Raw genomic sequence first — 17,229 nt, forward strand, 5'->3', positions numbered from 1 at the left:
CGTTGCCGTGTTATCCGACTTGGAATTTGAATCTTAGTTCCTAGCCGAGATATTAAACCTAAAGCTGACATGCACCTAAATATCGGAAATTTTGTCAAACTCAGAAAAGAAAGAATGCTTCATTTAATTGAATACTTACTTCTCGTTAGCAATGAGAAGTTTAAATGAATTTAATTGCAACAAAACAACGAAAACTCCAGGAACTAAGTATATAAACCAAAAAAACGCAATATTGTTTTTCATTTACTTGCGTATTTTTTTAGTGCGCATTATCCAGATTCTAGAATCTGACGCCCTACTTGGTTTTCAATCAACAATGTAGTAGGTACAACATAATTATTTATTATTTTAAGTTGTACATCAGAACGTGTATTTAAAACTACTAAAAATTCAATACAAAGCTCAAAAAATTAAGTGCATTGACGTGTTGGTGATCCAAATGTTCTCCTTTTCCTAGCTGGAACCATTAAATACTTTACGTTTTTCTTATAATATGGACAGGCCGGTTCATCGCATCCGAGAATTTCGGCTTCGTGCACGACTGGAGTTCCTCTATTTAGCAGCTCATCTCCGATTATTAAGCGTCTGGCACAAGCTAACAAGCAAGGTCCACATATGGCCACAGCACAAATTGCTGCAAATAATTCCAGAAAAAACATTACAGCTTCAAACCACATTTTGTAAAATATTTTTACCAATTCTTGCAGATTCCATAGGATAATATTTTAGAATATGACGTAAAAAATAATTATGCGTTGGCACGTGATAAGTACGTTGATATAAAATCTCAGATATAAAATAAAGTTGGCCAAAATTATTTGAAGTTTACTATAAATGACAGTATAGTCACAGATTTTATTATAAGATATTTAGTTCTAGGAATAAGTTGGTTGAATTTGTGTGTGTAACACAGAATCACAATATTTTTTTAACTTGCAATAAGTTACATGTTAAAGTCATGAGATCTGTCACTCATTGCCGCTCATCTGACACTTGAAACTTTTGCTATGATGAAGATCTATTGCGAATAAAAAAATGATAAATCAACACTATTTAAATACAAAATGATCTGTAGCCTAGTTTTTTAGAGTTAGTAATAAATACATTAGTATATGATAGTACCATAGTTACTTTTTAATCTGTGTATATTGTACAGTCAGCAAAATGCGCTCGAAGATTTTGATTGGGTAAGTGTTGCTCTAAAGTCTAATAACAAATGAAATAGTTACAGGAATCATGAACTTTTACAATAGAGACTTTCTAAAAAATAATTTATGTTATTCTAACGTTTCCCAAGATGTTAGCTTGTAGTTTCTTGGCGTGCATAGTGGACAAAAAAGGATTATACTTGCATTTATGAACACTATCTATTTAAAAAAATGGTAAAAAGCAGTTTTATTTACGTTACAAAATCAATAAAAAATCGAAAAGTGTAAAGAAATGTATCATAAAAAATTGTATTTTTCAGAAGACAAGGAATTTTTATTTAACTCTTAAGCAGGCAAAGAGCTTTCATCATTTATATTTGTAACAACTTACTATCAGTATAAATGTTCTTTTGCATTTTCAAATTCATCACTTTTTGCAACCTGACCTAGTTGCAGGAACTTTGTTTTCATTTTGTATTCTAATAATGAAAAGTTTATTCTGACATTAAGAATTGAAATAGAACAATTTGTTCACCTGATAAGTCTAGACAAGGCTAGTTGTTATTAAATTCAGTTACACTACTGCTACAACATTTACTAAGCTATAACCCAAATCATGTGTAATAAATTGTATGTGATAATAGTTTGCCCAAATCTAGGACACGGCATAACTTATCAGAAAATTCAATAAAGATTTACATGAATTTGTAACATAATAGGTGCCACGGTCTGTCTCAATTGTAGCATCATTGCAATTATAATGTGAGTACTTTAAACATGTAGTATTATATCTGTCAGTATATTTCACACCTTTAAAGACAAACTTACAAAATAAAATTTCATGGCATATAAATATTTTTTTTAATCATATTGTAGCTTATATAAATGTAATAATAAAATTGTTTAGTAATGATTTGTCTTTAAAGGTGAGATCTGTTTAAATGTACTAAAATATAGTTGTTAAATATTGCCTGTGAATATAACAGTGTTAGTAAATAGCATTTTTATCAATATTAAAGTTATACATTGTTTTTTTATTGTTATTTAATGTTATATAAAATTTTAGTCCTAACAACTAGTAGACTATGTATATTTTTTTATTTTGTGAAGAAATGATCTTTATGACATGGTATTTTAGATGCTATTAAAATTCACAAATACTGTTTTGATCTTATTATGTAATTTCCTTGTATATAAAAACAATTCAAAATCAATGTATTATTTTAAAATGCCTTAATTAAGGGTGGTGAATTGTAGAAGTGTTTAAACTTTGTGGTAATTATTGTAATGAAGATGGAAATTATGTGTTCAAAGTGTTCTGCATTAGAAGTGGAAACAAAGTAAATAATATTTGAATTTATATTACCTATTTCAAATGTTTGTTTAAATGTAATATTAGTGTAATAATTGTAACTATTAAAAGTTATGTTATACACAATGAATGTTCCAATTATGTTAACCTTGATGCTAAAAATATATTATGTTATTCATGTCATTATGTGTTATCACTAAGTTATATATATAATTATTTATTATTCATGTACCACTAATATAAATACAAAAAATAATTTAAAAGTTTTTCCGATTTTAAAATAACTATTTCTGTTTCTCCAATTATCCTGAAATGTTGGTATAAGTCACCAAACCACAGCAAAAAAAAATGGTAAATCTCTTGATGATTTCTCAAAAGGATAAAAAAAAATATTTCTTCAATCTTTGACAATTACAAAATTGGTCTAGAAGTGTTAATATAGATGTTACTTGTTCATTTATAATCTGTAAATGTAAACATGGTCCATGTTATTTGCAGGTTGGTGCTGGTATCATGTGTGTTGTTCATGTGGCTGATTACTCGGCTGTATCACGAGCTGCTCACTGCATATGAACAGTCCGGCACACTCACAGAGGCTGAGTACTCCTGGTGAGAACAATAGAGATATATTTTTATAGCTGAAGAAGCAGTATCTCTGGTTTATCCTTCTTCTGAACTATCAGGATGTCTGAAACTATCAGGGATGTCTGAGACCCCTCGTTAAAATTTAATTAACTTTATTGAATCATCAAATTCATCTGTAAAAGTTTATGTAGATAGTGTTTTATATATTATGCTCCACAATGGGTGGTTTTAAATGGATATAGATACAATTCCATAGCCTTTACGAAGCCTTTTGTTGGAAGCAGCTTGGTATATTTTATTGGTTGTGTGAGTACATTATTTAATCAGTGGACTTTCAAACAAATAATACAATAATCTATTGTCTGTAGGTTTTTCCGTCTGTTATTGAACCTGGCGGGGTACACGACGGTGCTACTGCCCGGCTTCGTGCTCTACAAGTACCTCCACAAAACTAACTACTTCGATAAGATAAGTAAGGCATTTTCATACTAATTGTATGATTATAGAAAAATAATAATAAATAATAGCGTAGTTATGATAACATTGTGTTATTCCAGTGACATGATTGGTTTTTTCATTAAAAATAATAAATACTATTAAACCAAGCTATTTATATGTATTTTATATTTTATTTATAAGTTTTGATTGCTACGCCTACTGCGTTAACTTCCTTTCCTCAATTTAAAACCAAACTTATCGTTGTTGTGGAACCTGAAAGGCTTTCACTTGGCCTATCTGTTTGCCAAGGGGCATCCAAAATATGCATTCAGCGATTCATCTTTCATTCTCTAATAACCCTTCAAACATCACAAATTTTAAAATTATAATATTTGGTATTGAATATTTGATAATGTGTAATCCATTATCCAAATGACCCGACAGACGTCCCGTCTTAACTATGAATTTGCAGTGCGCATTCTGTCAATCGCTGAAATTAACTTTTCTGACGTTCCCCTCAACATCCTTATTTTTTTCTTTCATAAGATCCTTCTCCTGACAATAACAAACACAAAAAAAATGTGAAATCGGTCGAGCCGTTCACGCGTGATGGCGTGACCAAGGGAAATAGCGATTCATTTTTATATATATAGATATGATAATTTCGTATTTACTAAAATAGTTAATAAGAAATTATTAATAACATCAGCCCTGTATTTTGTACTGTCCTAATGCTGGGCACGGCCTCCTCTACTATTGAGAGGGATTACGCCTTAGTCCTCCACACTGGTTTAGTGCGAATTGGTAGACTTCACACACCCTCAAATTCACATTGTGGTGGTACAAGGGTAGGTAAAAGAAGAAAATACAGCATTGGTATTGAAATTTCTCAACTACAGGAACTACAACGCAAAAAATCTGTGCAATTACTTCATTGTATAGATTTTTTGTACTCAATATTAGTTTAAATAAATGTAGTGTATACAAGCCGCAGCGATGTGGGATCACATTACGCTGCGCCAATTTGACTTTGCACTGTTCGTTATGACGTAATTTGTTAATATTATGGATACTTTCAAATTGACATAATGCAGGATTTGTTATGCTAATAATTATTAATAGTTACTTTTGTACTACGATTGAACAAGCAAGTTAGTCGTTTGATGTTAAGAACTATAACTGCTCAATGTTCATCGAATTGAATCAAGGATCCTTAAGTCTACATCTCAATTGTCTTTTATATTACACACAATACACAAATATGTTTTTCGTTTGGGGCTTGAAATCAGGACTACATTCCGCAGCCTATTTTCGTTGGCCCTAGAGAAAGGGTACATGTTATTACTTAAAAAAAACAATTATATTTATTATTTATTTAATAACTTTATTTTACATCATACAGTAGGTAGAGGTATTAATAAAAAAATAAATCTAGGCTGTAGAAATCAGTTTATCTAGTAATTAATAATATTTCCAAATCTTTGTTTCTAGCAAATCAAACATGCATATCCCGTGTGCTGACGACTTGCTTCGGCTCCCCGCCGGAGCGCCTCCCGGAGTCGCTGAAGAGTCGCGAGGCGGCGGCGGAGGACGACGCGCCTGCGCGGGAGGGGCTCGAGCTCGCCTTCTGCTTCACCGGACTCATGGCCGCCTACCTCGTGTGGGGGCTGCTGCAGGAGAAGATCATGACGCAGGTAGGGAGGTAGATAGGAAGAACCCTGAGGACTGTAAAACGAAGTTTAGATCAGCAAGAAACTTAAGCTAATTTGACTCTTCACTCGATAGCCTTTGTTGAACAGTAGGGTGTGTGTTGTGTGGTGCGGCAGGACTACGTGCTGGCGGACGGCAGCGTGGTGCGGTTCAACGACTCGCAGTTCCTGGTGTTCGTGAACCGGCTGGCGGCGCTGGTGCTGGCGTGGAGCTGGCTGCGCATGCGCGGCGTGCGCGCGCTAGCGCCGCTGCTGTACGGACAGTTCAGCTACTGCGCGCTCTCCAACGTGCTGAGCGCCTGGTGCCAGTACGAGGCGCTCAAGTACGTCAGCTTCCCCACGCAGGTCAGCCCCGCCCACTACTCACTCTCACTCTCACGCTACTGCGCGCTCTCCAACGTGCTGAGCGCCTGGTGCCAGTACGAGGCGCTCAAGTACGTCAGCTTCCCCACGCAGGTCAGCCCCGCCCACTACTCACTCTCACTCTCACGCTCACGCTAATCGCACTCGCCCTCTCCTTCTTACTCTCCTTGTTACGCCATCTGTTCAACTGGAACCATAACGTGGAACGTAGACTATCTTTATCCCAAAAAGTTCATAGCGAAGACTTGCATCCCGGAAAACTTTTCACACGACAAAGCTGCAGGCATCTCATATTGAACAAGCTTCATTAAAATATCTTTTATTTCAAAGGTTAATGAAATAAGAATACAACCTAGAGGTGTCTGCATGTAGCACTTGTGACTAAAGAGGAAGGTCGTGCTTTTGTAACACTAACAAACCTTTAAAAAATCTGATATTTGTGGAATTGGTTCATCTCATGTCACATTATAATAGAGAAATAATAACCATAGTTGCCACTTACAGGTGCTGTCGAAGTCGTGCAAGGTGATCCCGGTGATGCTGATGGGCAAGCTGATCTCACACAACAAGTACTCGCTGTACGAGTACGTGACGGCCGTGCTCATCTCCGTGGGGATGGTGCTGTTCATGTTCGGCAGCCATGATGACTATGCTGGTAACCTTTGTATTTATATGGTTTTATAGTACACTTGCTAATGTGGAAAAAGATTCAAATCGATCATACCGCCATCGATTATCTGTTATTTTTATCGAATGTAATCTTCATTTCATTTCATTATCGAATATAAATATCTATAATGCCAGAGGAATTGTGAATATATGATTCTTAAGTAAAGTTATAGGATTAGGAGGTTGTTTTTTTAAAGGTTTTGGCAATATCGTTTATAGTATGAAAGCCCAAGATTTGTTGTTTTTTGAGCTAAATTTTCTAGTCACGATTGTAACGCAGTTAAAGAATGGTGGGCTCTAGGTTGATTTATTTTAGTTGTATGCTATTGGTTGTATTCTTGCCATTTTCATAGCATATACAATGATGTGTTGTAGCGTCAGCGGCCACGACGACGTCAGGCGTGTTGTTGCTGGGCGCGTACATGTGGTGCGACAGCTTCACGTCGTCGTGGCAGGGCGCCATCTTCGCCCGGCGCTGCTGCGCGCCGCTGCAGATGCTGGTGGCCGTCAACGTGTTCTCGTGCGTGCTCACGGCGGCTGCGCTCGCGCATCGCACTCATACTGCGCACTCGCTGCGGCTGCTGCAGGTCAGCTGTGGTTTATTGGCATAGTGTTTAGTGTGTTCTTATTACAGCTATAGAAGTCTGGAGAAAATTACAAATAATTAAATAAAAATATCGATACTAGTCACAATAGTTACGGTACTCATAAAATATCGATATTTTTTTACATCCATTATTTGTTTTTTTCCTATAACAAGATATTGTATTGCCTCTTGCTGTATAATAATAACACCCGTATGTTTTTAAACAATTAAAGATTTATTGATATGCAACGTTAACTTATCGATATCCCTAGTTATAATACCGAGGTCGTTCTGTACAGAACCCGATGTTCGTGAGTGACTGCCTGATCCTGTCGGCGAGTTCCGCGGTGGGCCAGCTGCTCATCTACCGCACCATCGCCAAGTTCGGCGCGGTCGTCTTCACCATCATCATGACGCTCAGACAGGTACTGCTCTGTATAATATAATTATATCGATAGGTGAGGGATAATCATCTCTCGTCAGTTGACACTCTATCTGAACCAAATTTTGCTTATCAGTGACATGTGCAGTAAGGTCATTTTGTTCTGCACATATAAAAAAAAATAGAAAAGAGGAATTGACCTCTGGGACACGTCTGGGACAAGCGGAATGAGTTTTAGAAAGAGTGTCGATTATCCCTCACCAGTCGACACAATTATGTCGGCCCGATTGAGGTCCGACATATAAAAGACAATTCCGGAACACAGCGCACTAACGTGGGTCACCGTGACGGGATTTACACCTTGTGTAGGGTGGTTCCTACCCCAGGTACAAATAACTTGCTATCACCAGGTAAGATTAGTTACTAGTAAAATAGTACAATTCGATGAGAGTGGCAAAAGTTTCATTATTCGAACGATCCTAATTTGCCTGGTATTGAATTTTATGTCTGATACAATTGGCCGGTTCTCTATTCCATCGTGACATTGATGTGACACTGTTGTTTTATGCAGTTATCTAATAATATGTTGTGTTGTCAGGCGGTGTCGATCCTGCTGTCTTGCCTGGTGTACGGCCACGCGGTGTCGTGGGCGGCGCGTGCGGCGTGGCGCTGGTGTTCGGCGCCGTGCTGCTGCGCATCTACTGCCGGCACCGGATCAAGAAACGAGTGCCGGCCAAGCTGTAGGCACCGCCCATCTCGACAACACTCCACTACAACGACTAATGGTATTATAAAATAAAAATATATATCAAATGTTAATCTGATAAATAAAAAGTTCCAATTTACCACTAAAAAAATAAAGGGACAAAGTGCTTCATCCGCTAGCGAAATCAATACAACACTACTTCAAAACTATTCGTAAAACTTAGACAACCCTTAAATTCTCACAGACATTGTATCAAGTAAAGAGCGCCTGCCAAGCTATAAAGACATGACCTCTAAATTTATCGACAATGCCGATACAACACTCCACTATATCAATAATTATAGTCGATATTGCAAAGTGATGACAACCCTAGAACTAAAGGGTAAATCTAATAGGTAAGTAATATCGTGAAATAAAGTAAGAAACACCGTAATGCTGTAGGAAATACGTAACTTCGATTCAAATCGATTGTGGTTCGACGAGTATACGATCTACAGACTATAAATAATTAGTCACAAATAAACGAACTGACAGAATCAATAGAGCGACTACTCAATCGCAGCGACTGGAAATGGATGTCTGCTAAGGTGAATAGACGAATTCGATTTTCGATATTATCGATCATTCCTAAACGAGTTAGAGGTGTGGGTATCGATATATGATTATCGATATTTTATGTAGGTGCCTGCAAATAAATAAACATGACATACCAACGACCATAAACAATTATATAGTTTTTTAAATCTTACGTTGACTATTATTACCAAGGTTATAAATAATAAAATATTTCACGTAGGTTGGTAATAATTGAATTCGACCGAAACAAATAGTTCCTGAACGTATTGTTGTTGAAACGAAATCGACACTACATAAACGCAGTGTAATACAAATAAAATGTCTGTATGTGTAACATACGCCATGACGTCTCCAGCACAAGAGAAACCATTGTTCATAATACACAAGAAATATCATAGAGAATAGAATAGTAAAGTTTATTAAACCATGGCTACATATTTTTTAATGATGGCCACATTGCTTCGAGAAATTTATGTATACTATCGAAAACGGAAATTGTAAAATTTTACGCTTGCACATGATAATAGAAGAATCTATGACTTTTTTCATCAAAATCGATTAATATAATTCAATTAAAGTACACAGCAATTTTCCAAACGCATGTGGTCTAATATATTTCATGTTGTCTGTAGATAAGCTATTTATAAAAAGAGAAAATATTTCATTGCTATACACAATATGTATGGAATTAACTATAAACCATCCATAAACAATTGCTTTAGAAAACCTCCTCCACATGGATAGAATTGTTGGCCATTCATTGGAATGTCAACTATCGCCAACACGTAAATCGCGTGATTACAAAGTATTATCGGTGTGCAATTGTTAAATATCATAGTACGTTATAAAGCAACGCTTGGTCCAACGCACCCAAAATGGCGTCTACCCAACATTTTATCAGACAACTATGGAAACGAGAAAACTTGACAAATTGTTTTTTGTATTTTGTCTGAAGGCTTTAAATGGTTTTAAAAAGCAAAGATCTTATGGAAAGATAGTGTTTCTATATTATGATCAATATTGTCAGGATGCCATATTTGTCGCGAAGGACTAATAGTTGCAGATATCGAATAGTTTATAGAATAATAAGTTTGTGTACAATAGTGTACATAGATACAGACGCGTCTGTTAACTAATAAGCATTTATTGTACCAACTAGGATTTTAATGGGATGTCGCCTAACCACCATTATTAATAAACGATCTCAATCGATTATTTCGATCCATCGTGAAAATGGGCCAATCGGAACAGTTTCTTTTTGACAAGCTTCCAAATGACTTATTTTGATTGGTTTATTCTCGTGGTCGAATAGGGTACCGGACTCATTTTTGTTCTTTACTGTTATGAAATATTTACGTTATATACATTATAACACAGAAGGAATTATTAAAATCCAGTAAAAAAATCAACAAGTTATAAGTCTTGGAATGTCGGTGGAAGGGTAATTAACAAGAAACAGAAAAGAGACTAAATACCCACGTTTGACCTCACCGGGAATTATGACGCGTGCGAAAGAAAAAGATGAAGCGATATCCCCACATCGCGCCCACTTCTGCACGTTACAATATTTGAAATATGAATTACTAGCCCATTTTTTAATTAATTTTTATGCAGTTTTCGCAGAAGTGCTTCTTATTCGTATTATTAACCATTGCATATAGAATAATATACAAAATCAAACATAGGCCGGTTCCCTATTGAAGGTTCAAATTGGGATAATTTATTGAAAACAACCGTAAACTGGTTCCGTAAATTGAAGTTCTGTTTTTATTGGTTTATCAATTAATATCATTTGTGTAACACAAATTTATTTGAAAATTCCTGATTGTTGAAAAGGCTAGACTATTTTACGTAAGTGGGCTTCTGCGAGTCATGGATATAGTTCTGCCTGCCCACCCTTGATGGAATAAAGGCGCGAGCTTATCGAGTTATTATTTTGTATTTATTTTTATTATCTATATTATACTATAATATTGCTTATTTTCTCTCTATCTCTTGAATCTTTATCGTGGATCCGAATCAAAGGAACATGTCTTGAATTAATTTATGTACTTCGCAAATCATATTAATCGATATAAAATGTTACTTTATTTACGACCTGTTGTATAGTTTATAAGATAGAGTAATTGGATTTCGTTACTCTATGGGTGATAGCCATATTTTTGTATGGCTGATTATCGAAGAGCGTGTGGAAGATTGAAAGGCTAATTGATTTAAGCCAAAAATATTTTTTATGTAAGTTAAAAATCATATAAAAAGTGCTGATTTTAACTTAGTATCGCAAAAAATTTTGCATAAGTCAATTAGCTTTTCAACCGTCTATGTAATTGTATCAAAAAATACGTTTTGTTGCCATTCTTAAATGCAATTGTCTAAAATGTTACTATTCTACTTAATATTATGTTGTACGAACCAAAATTGATATTATTTTTGTGGCTCTGAATGTAATAGTACTCAAGCGCAAGGTATAACCTTTCTATCAATTTAGATATAAGTTAAGACTATTTATTTATTCACTTGTGACGTGCGCATGCGCAGATTTCTCGAAATATCAACTTATCTGATTATAAGGTTGTGTGAACATTATTGTTTAAGAATTATTGTGGATCGACATAAATATAATATACAAACAATTTGTTGTTTAATTTATAAAAAAAATTATAAGTATTGTAAGTTCTTTTCTAAATTCGTCTTACTTACTTACAGATATTATAGATTTGTAAGCTTGTGAAAACGTTTAGATGTTTGTAAGCAATAAACGCAGAAACCGCTGAACAGATTTGCATGAAATTTGCTACACGGATAGAACATGCCCTGGACTAGAATATAAGCTAACCTTTTATTCCGACAAAATGCACCCATAGGTAATATATATATTTTTATCTGATTTAGAATAAATGGCACTTGTGGATTGCTATATCGATAAAAGGATTTCTCAAGCGGAAGAAACCGGGAGTAAAACCTATTATAATGATACATATTCGACCTTATGAAAAAATAATTTTATTTTTCACAAACTCGTTCGGGCGATCTTTGAACTGTCATTAAAGTCATAAAAAATCATGTGTCATTAAATTTATCACACAAATTTCTGAGTGGAAGTGTGTGCAATTTTTTACCATAAAGTGGTGAGATCGTCGCCATGCTTTGGCTGACCGGCCCCGCCAGCATCAACAACTACTATGAGTTCGTGCAGTTCCAGGCCACGATAGAGAAGGAAGACAAATAAGACGAACGAGGTACGTAAACTGCTAGCATGGGTCTAATTAGTTATTCTCAGAGGGTCCTGTGCCACAGACTATAAACGACTTCAGTGACCTTATAATTACAGCTTTAATTATTTAGGGGTTTGTAAAAATTTGTAATAGTGCGCATCATCATGAGGTGGGGATCACACAATTCTAGCATGGTAGTGGACTGCACGACTCCCTTCAGTTATCCTTTGGTGTTAAATGACCTTTTCGATTTTAGAAAATACTGATGTCGTCCAGCATTGCATTTGGTGGCTGATTTCCTAATTGACGACATACCTTTCCTCTATTATATCGTGGGACTGATGAGTGATTACTACTAGTGGATTGACAGTGATGCAATAGTTGTTAATGAATGATTACAAATTACTGATATTACTAAAATTCACTGGAGGTTACTGGCTGCAACTAAGACTTTTTGTGTTATTGTAGCTAAAGACAGTGCCTGAAAGTTACTGATAGTGACTGAAAATTATTAAGGGTTACTACTTATTAATTATTATGAATATTAGTGCCTGAGTTTTTACACGGGTAAGACACTGACCTCACTGCACCTGATGGTAACTGGAGTGGGGTCTAATTGAATTTGGACTAATAAGAGATAATGACAATTATGCTGGCATGTTGGAACCGGATATAAACAGGCTGATCCCGGAACGTGACACACTTAGTGGGCCACTATGCCAGGCCTAACACCTTGTTTACGGTAGTCGCTATCCGAGCGGATATATAATATATCCTACCACCAGCAGCTACCCGAACTGGTTGACGCATACGTATTATAGTGATGGATTTTCAATATTTCCTTAATAATAATAATATCAGCCCTGTATTATATACTTGCCCACTGCTGAGCACGGGCCTCCTCTACTACTCAGAGGGATAAGGCCTTAGTCCACCACGCTGTCCTAGTGCGGATTGGTAGACTTCACACACCTTCGAAATTCCTATAGAGAACTTCTCAGATGTGCAGGTTTCCTCACAATGTTTTCCTTCACCGTTAAAGCGAACGATAAATTCATAAAGAATACACACATGATTTTTTTAGAAAAGTCAGAGGTGTGTGCCCTTGGGATTTGAACCTGCGGACATTCGTCTCGGCAGACCGTTCCATACCCAACTAGGCTATCGTCGCTTTTTTATATTTCCTTAACTCGTAGTAATAATGAGTGTGATGGGCAGCGATGCTGATGCAGCTCGCCATGACGGCGCTGGTGGCGGCGGGGCTCGCGCCGTGCGTGCTGCAGCGCGCCTGTCGCACGCACGCGCAACGACCGCCCTCCTCCGTCTGCATGCACCGCCTCGACACCTGCGAACACAGGTCACACCACTGGCTGTAGGGCTTGGTTTGCGATCAGACATATCAAAATAGATAAATAATCCAGAGTACCTACTATAGACACTTTTTCCATCAAGCCTTTAGGGCGGTCACTGCAATGTAGGGCCGACTTTTTTTAAATTTTGTAACCGATAGTACATACATATTTAGATTAAGGTTTATGTCTTGCTGCCCGCTTAATACCAACCCACTCTGATAGTCCCAGTCACGAGTAAATCTAGTACAATGTTGCCTGGGTATCGATTCCAAAGCCTCTCGGTCGGTCGCCTTGTTTTACATAATGTTTATACCTTCGCTGCTCCAACACCCAGAACATGACTGACAGTCCCGTAAATTCCTCTTAGGCAAAATTCTACTTTGGTATCAAGAGGTCTCCGGCGATCGATTAATATCATCGAAACCATCATTTTTGTTTTCTGTAGATCAGAACGTCAACTAACTACCCCGGATAACTAGTAGGTATATTATCTTAAAGAATGCCTTTACTTCTATCTTTTCTAATATTATGGTCTTTTAGCTGTATATACCCATTAGGCTAGTGAGTAATGAGTATTAAATCGTCAACCAATTACATTTATTTCATATTTATTTATTTATTTCAAACTTTCAGAAAACCCAGTACCAAAGCGGTTCCGAAAACATAATCACAGTAAAATTGTTTAGATTTCTGTCTTAAAAAACCTAAGGTGAGTAAACTCAGAATCTAAAGAAATATGATCTAATCACCTTCTCTGAAACACCCATTATACCAAAGGTATTGTGAACGTGATGGGCATGTCGACTGTTTGAGGGTTTTTGGCCTTTCCTAATCTCAACCTTGATCGTTAAAGCCAAAGCCCCAACCTGCCTGGTCATAACGACCAGCCAAATGCATGTGGCCTGATGATTCACATCGAAATTATGTTTACACATGTAGTGCAAAACAAACCGGCGGACAATGGCGTCGAATATTTTGGCGGATGAGTGTTGTGTGTTGTGACACCGCGGCCGCGGCGTGTTTACTAAACAACAGAACCATCGACGGAACGTATGATCGCCCCTACTATGTGAGTTTTCCGATCAACATTATGGTTAATGACTTTATTTCCAAACAGCGTACGTGCCTTGTAATTGGTCAGTATAAGTTGTAGGTAACACATAAAAAGGCGGTTTACCTAGTTATGCAGGTAGCCTAAGATTAGAGCGTGATAAGGCTGCAAGGTTCCCTGAAACTTATAGATTAACTTCTTTTATTTTAATCTGCGAACGTTATAGATTTACTTTATATAAGGTACCTACTCATAGGTAAGTGAGTACCTATTACGAGTTTGCTTATAACTAGCCCAGATTGGCAGTTTATCCCGAGTTCCTTTATGTTACCAATAAATTCACATCACGCAACAAACAAACATCCTCATACGCATCCACTAATGAACAAAAGCGTAAAGACAAAGGTCTGCAGGGATACTCGAGGTGAGACAACTCGGAAGCGTTTAGCGTGCGTGTCACGTGCGTGGTAGTGGCTGTGAGTAGCGTACAGTTGCCAGGTGGGGAAGATTTTCCCTAAATTTGGGGGCTTCTTAACGTCATTGGGGGAAATTTGGGAGGACAAAATGTTAGCCAGAGCTTTCGGTAAAAGAAAAGCAGAAAGGAAAGTAAAATATAATGTATACGCCATATGTTATTATCTCAAAATATAATATCTTGTCAAAACTATAATTTTAAACAGAGTTAAGCCCAAGGACCTTACATTTTAGTAATTCATTACATTTTTTCCTAACAAGCCACTATATTGAGTCCTCTTCAATTAGTTTGGGGGGATTTACTTGGTGTGATCTGGCAACAGTGGCGCGCGCAGTATAAAGGTGTGAGCTATGGACTACACGCGCGAGTGCAGCTGCGGCCGGTGTCTGTCGCTCCGCTGGCTGCTGTGCTGCTTCAACTGTCGCTGCTCGTGCCGCATCAGGAACACATGAGTTGGTTGCACGCTGTGGTCGCGCTAGCGCTCGCCGCCAGTGCAGCGCCGGTATGTTCTCCACGACTGTTACATTATGTTCAATAGTTTACTATTATGATACGCAAAATATATTAGCGAGTTTAATACGAATTGTGAGGATTCGGGACATATTATCCTCATTTATTTTAACCTAATGCTGAAGATTATTGTTGTTTCTTATGATAAACCTCAAGCTTTTGTTTGTTCGTTAATTTCTTTGCGTAATTTCAGAAAATATTTTTCCTATTTTAATAATACTTTCGTTAAGTACTCTGGGGATTTAATGACTTGCCGTTTAGATGGTACTAAATCAATTATTTATTATAATTTTTTTTCGTTTTCAGGCTACGACATCATGTAAGAACTGCATTGTAAGTTTTTGAAATGTTTTTCAAAATACATAGTATTTAGTATATTAAATCGTTTTTAGTAAGTAAGTATATTTAGGAGATTTGCCCAACAGGACGTCGAATTCGCGCAAAAGCTCCATAGCTTTAATCTCACGGAAAAAAATAAGTCAGTTAATAACGGGTTTCATCCATGATGAAACCCGTTATTAACTAACTTATTTTTTTCCGTTTCTTAATGGCTGAATGTTATAATATTCACAAGTGGCACCCATTAATATTCACCCTGGAGCCTGAGTGTCAGCCGCGATCAACGCCACTGAAGTATCTTCCTTAACCCCACAGGCACTAGGCAAAGAGGAAAAGGCGATGTTCCGAGCACACTCCGACGCCTGCCTCCCGCAGTCGGGCGTCGAACCCAAGGTAGTGGAGTCGATGTTGAACGGGCAGCTCGTGGAGTCGGCAGCGCTGCGTCGCCACGTCTATTGCGTGTTGATGAAATGCAAGCTCGTCAGCAAGGAGGGCAAGTTAATGAAGAATGCCATGTTGGGCAAGATGGCGATGCGGAGCGACGGCAAGAATGCTACTAAGGTGGGTCAGTTTTATAGATGCAGGGAAGTGACCACTAACAAAGAAATCGTGTACTTTGCATTGCCAATTTTTAACGTGAATAGGTATTGGGATGGGCAAAGGGATTTTATTACACTTCAGTAATTTTTTTTTTATAAGTAATGTAAAGACCATTATGAAAAAGCATTAAAATTATTCCGATAGCCAACGGCTTGGCTGTGCCTTGGGCATTGCTTTCGTCCATGGACGGCGGATGTTGCTTGCTATCAGGCGAAACGCTTGCTCGTTTGCCTACTAAAATAATAATTAAAAAAATAACGTAATTTAAATTACAATAATGTAGATAAGGGTCACGGTCTGCTTAGAAGTTTTAGTATTAAGTACTGTTTATTAATTGAAGGTATTGGAGGGCTGTGCAGACCAAACGGGCGACACTCCAGAAGACCTCGCTTGGAACTTGTTCCGATGTGGCTACGACAAGAAGACAATGTTGTTCGACTACATGCCCACCAGTGGCGCCTCTAGCGGCGATATAGATAACATTTCCAAATAGATGTATTTTTATGTAGCTCAAACTAAAGAGATGGCGCTTTATTAAATTATACGTAATTATATTTTCTTCTACAGTATTATAGATGGCGCTGTCAGACCAAATTGAACGTGTTATAATTTATATAAATTGTTTACTTGTATTACTTATACGATTTGTACACGAATTCCTTTTAATATTTATAAAGTTATAATGAACTATACGGCAGTTTGATTTGCAATATGAATTCTTGGAGCGAGGTAATGTCATTTTCAAATGCAAATGTAAAACGCACACTGTTTTATTGTAAATACTATTATTTTTTTTTAAATAGCTAGATATCTAACATTCTTAGTAAAAGGCAGATCAAAGTACTCGGAACCGGCGGGAATGCATGAAAAGATTGACAAACGTGAAGGAAGCGAGAGAAGTATGCCAGAATCTTGCAAAGTGGCAATCCATAGTCTCTGCCCACCCCTATTGGATAGAAGCGTACCTATATAATGTAATGATCATATAACAACTATGAATTAACCCAGCTATAAAATACTGAGCTCTGGGCTCCTATTTGTTAAGAACAAAATGACCGTTCAGAAACCATTCCAGATCCCTTCGGTTCTTGTTGGCTACGCTTTGATATAAGAGCTTAGCCTTTTCGACGCTCGTATGCAAGTCAGGTTCAGGAAGGACGACTGCAATGTCGATCTACCGCCATTCAAGTAAGCGGCATAGTGGTAATACAGA

At 37.1% G+C, this 17,229-nt stretch overlaps 2 protein-coding genes across 3 annotated transcripts; both read left to right on the forward strand.

Annotated features, from left to right (window-relative positions):
* Positions 1 to 956: 956 nt before the first annotated feature.
* Positions 957 to 11,107, forward strand: LOC115440925 (adenosine 3'-phospho 5'-phosphosulfate transporter 1). Its single transcript, XM_037446908.1, is given in 10 exon segments — positions 957 to 1,187; positions 2,959 to 3,069; positions 3,414 to 3,517; positions 4,975 to 5,177; positions 5,310 to 5,648; positions 6,060 to 6,210; positions 6,600 to 6,811; positions 7,110 to 7,235; positions 7,791 to 7,836; positions 7,839 to 11,107. Coding segments are annotated over 10 exon segments (1,413 nt in total). The 5' UTR covers positions 957 to 1,164; the 3' UTR covers positions 7,937 to 11,107.
* Positions 11,108 to 12,937: 1,830 nt separating this feature from the next.
* LOC115440967 lies at positions 12,938 to 16,706 on the forward strand. Of its 2 annotated transcripts, none has more exons than XM_030165508.2 (7): positions 12,938 to 13,046; positions 13,675 to 13,750; positions 13,981 to 14,110; positions 14,890 to 15,069; positions 15,384 to 15,410; positions 15,732 to 15,977; positions 16,357 to 16,706. In XM_030165508.2, the coding sequence occupies exons 3-7, from the start codon at positions 14,024 to 14,026 to the stop codon at positions 16,507 to 16,509; spliced, it is 693 nt and encodes a 230-aa protein (XP_030021368.1). In that variant the 5' UTR covers positions 12,938 to 13,046; positions 13,675 to 13,750; positions 13,981 to 14,023; the 3' UTR covers positions 16,510 to 16,706. The 2 variants fall into 2 exon arrangements, with proteins under 2 accessions (XP_030021368.1, XP_030021369.1); XM_030165509.2 differs by having other exon boundaries at positions 14,902 to 15,069.
* Positions 16,707 to 17,229: the final 523 nt, after the last annotated feature.

The sequence above is a fragment of the Manduca sexta genome, chromosome 6, assembly GCF_014839805.1.
Source record: "Manduca sexta isolate Smith_Timp_Sample1 chromosome 6, JHU_Msex_v1.0, whole genome shotgun sequence".
In the NCBI taxonomy this organism is placed as follows: Eukaryota; Metazoa; Arthropoda; class Insecta; order Lepidoptera; family Sphingidae; genus Manduca; species Manduca sexta.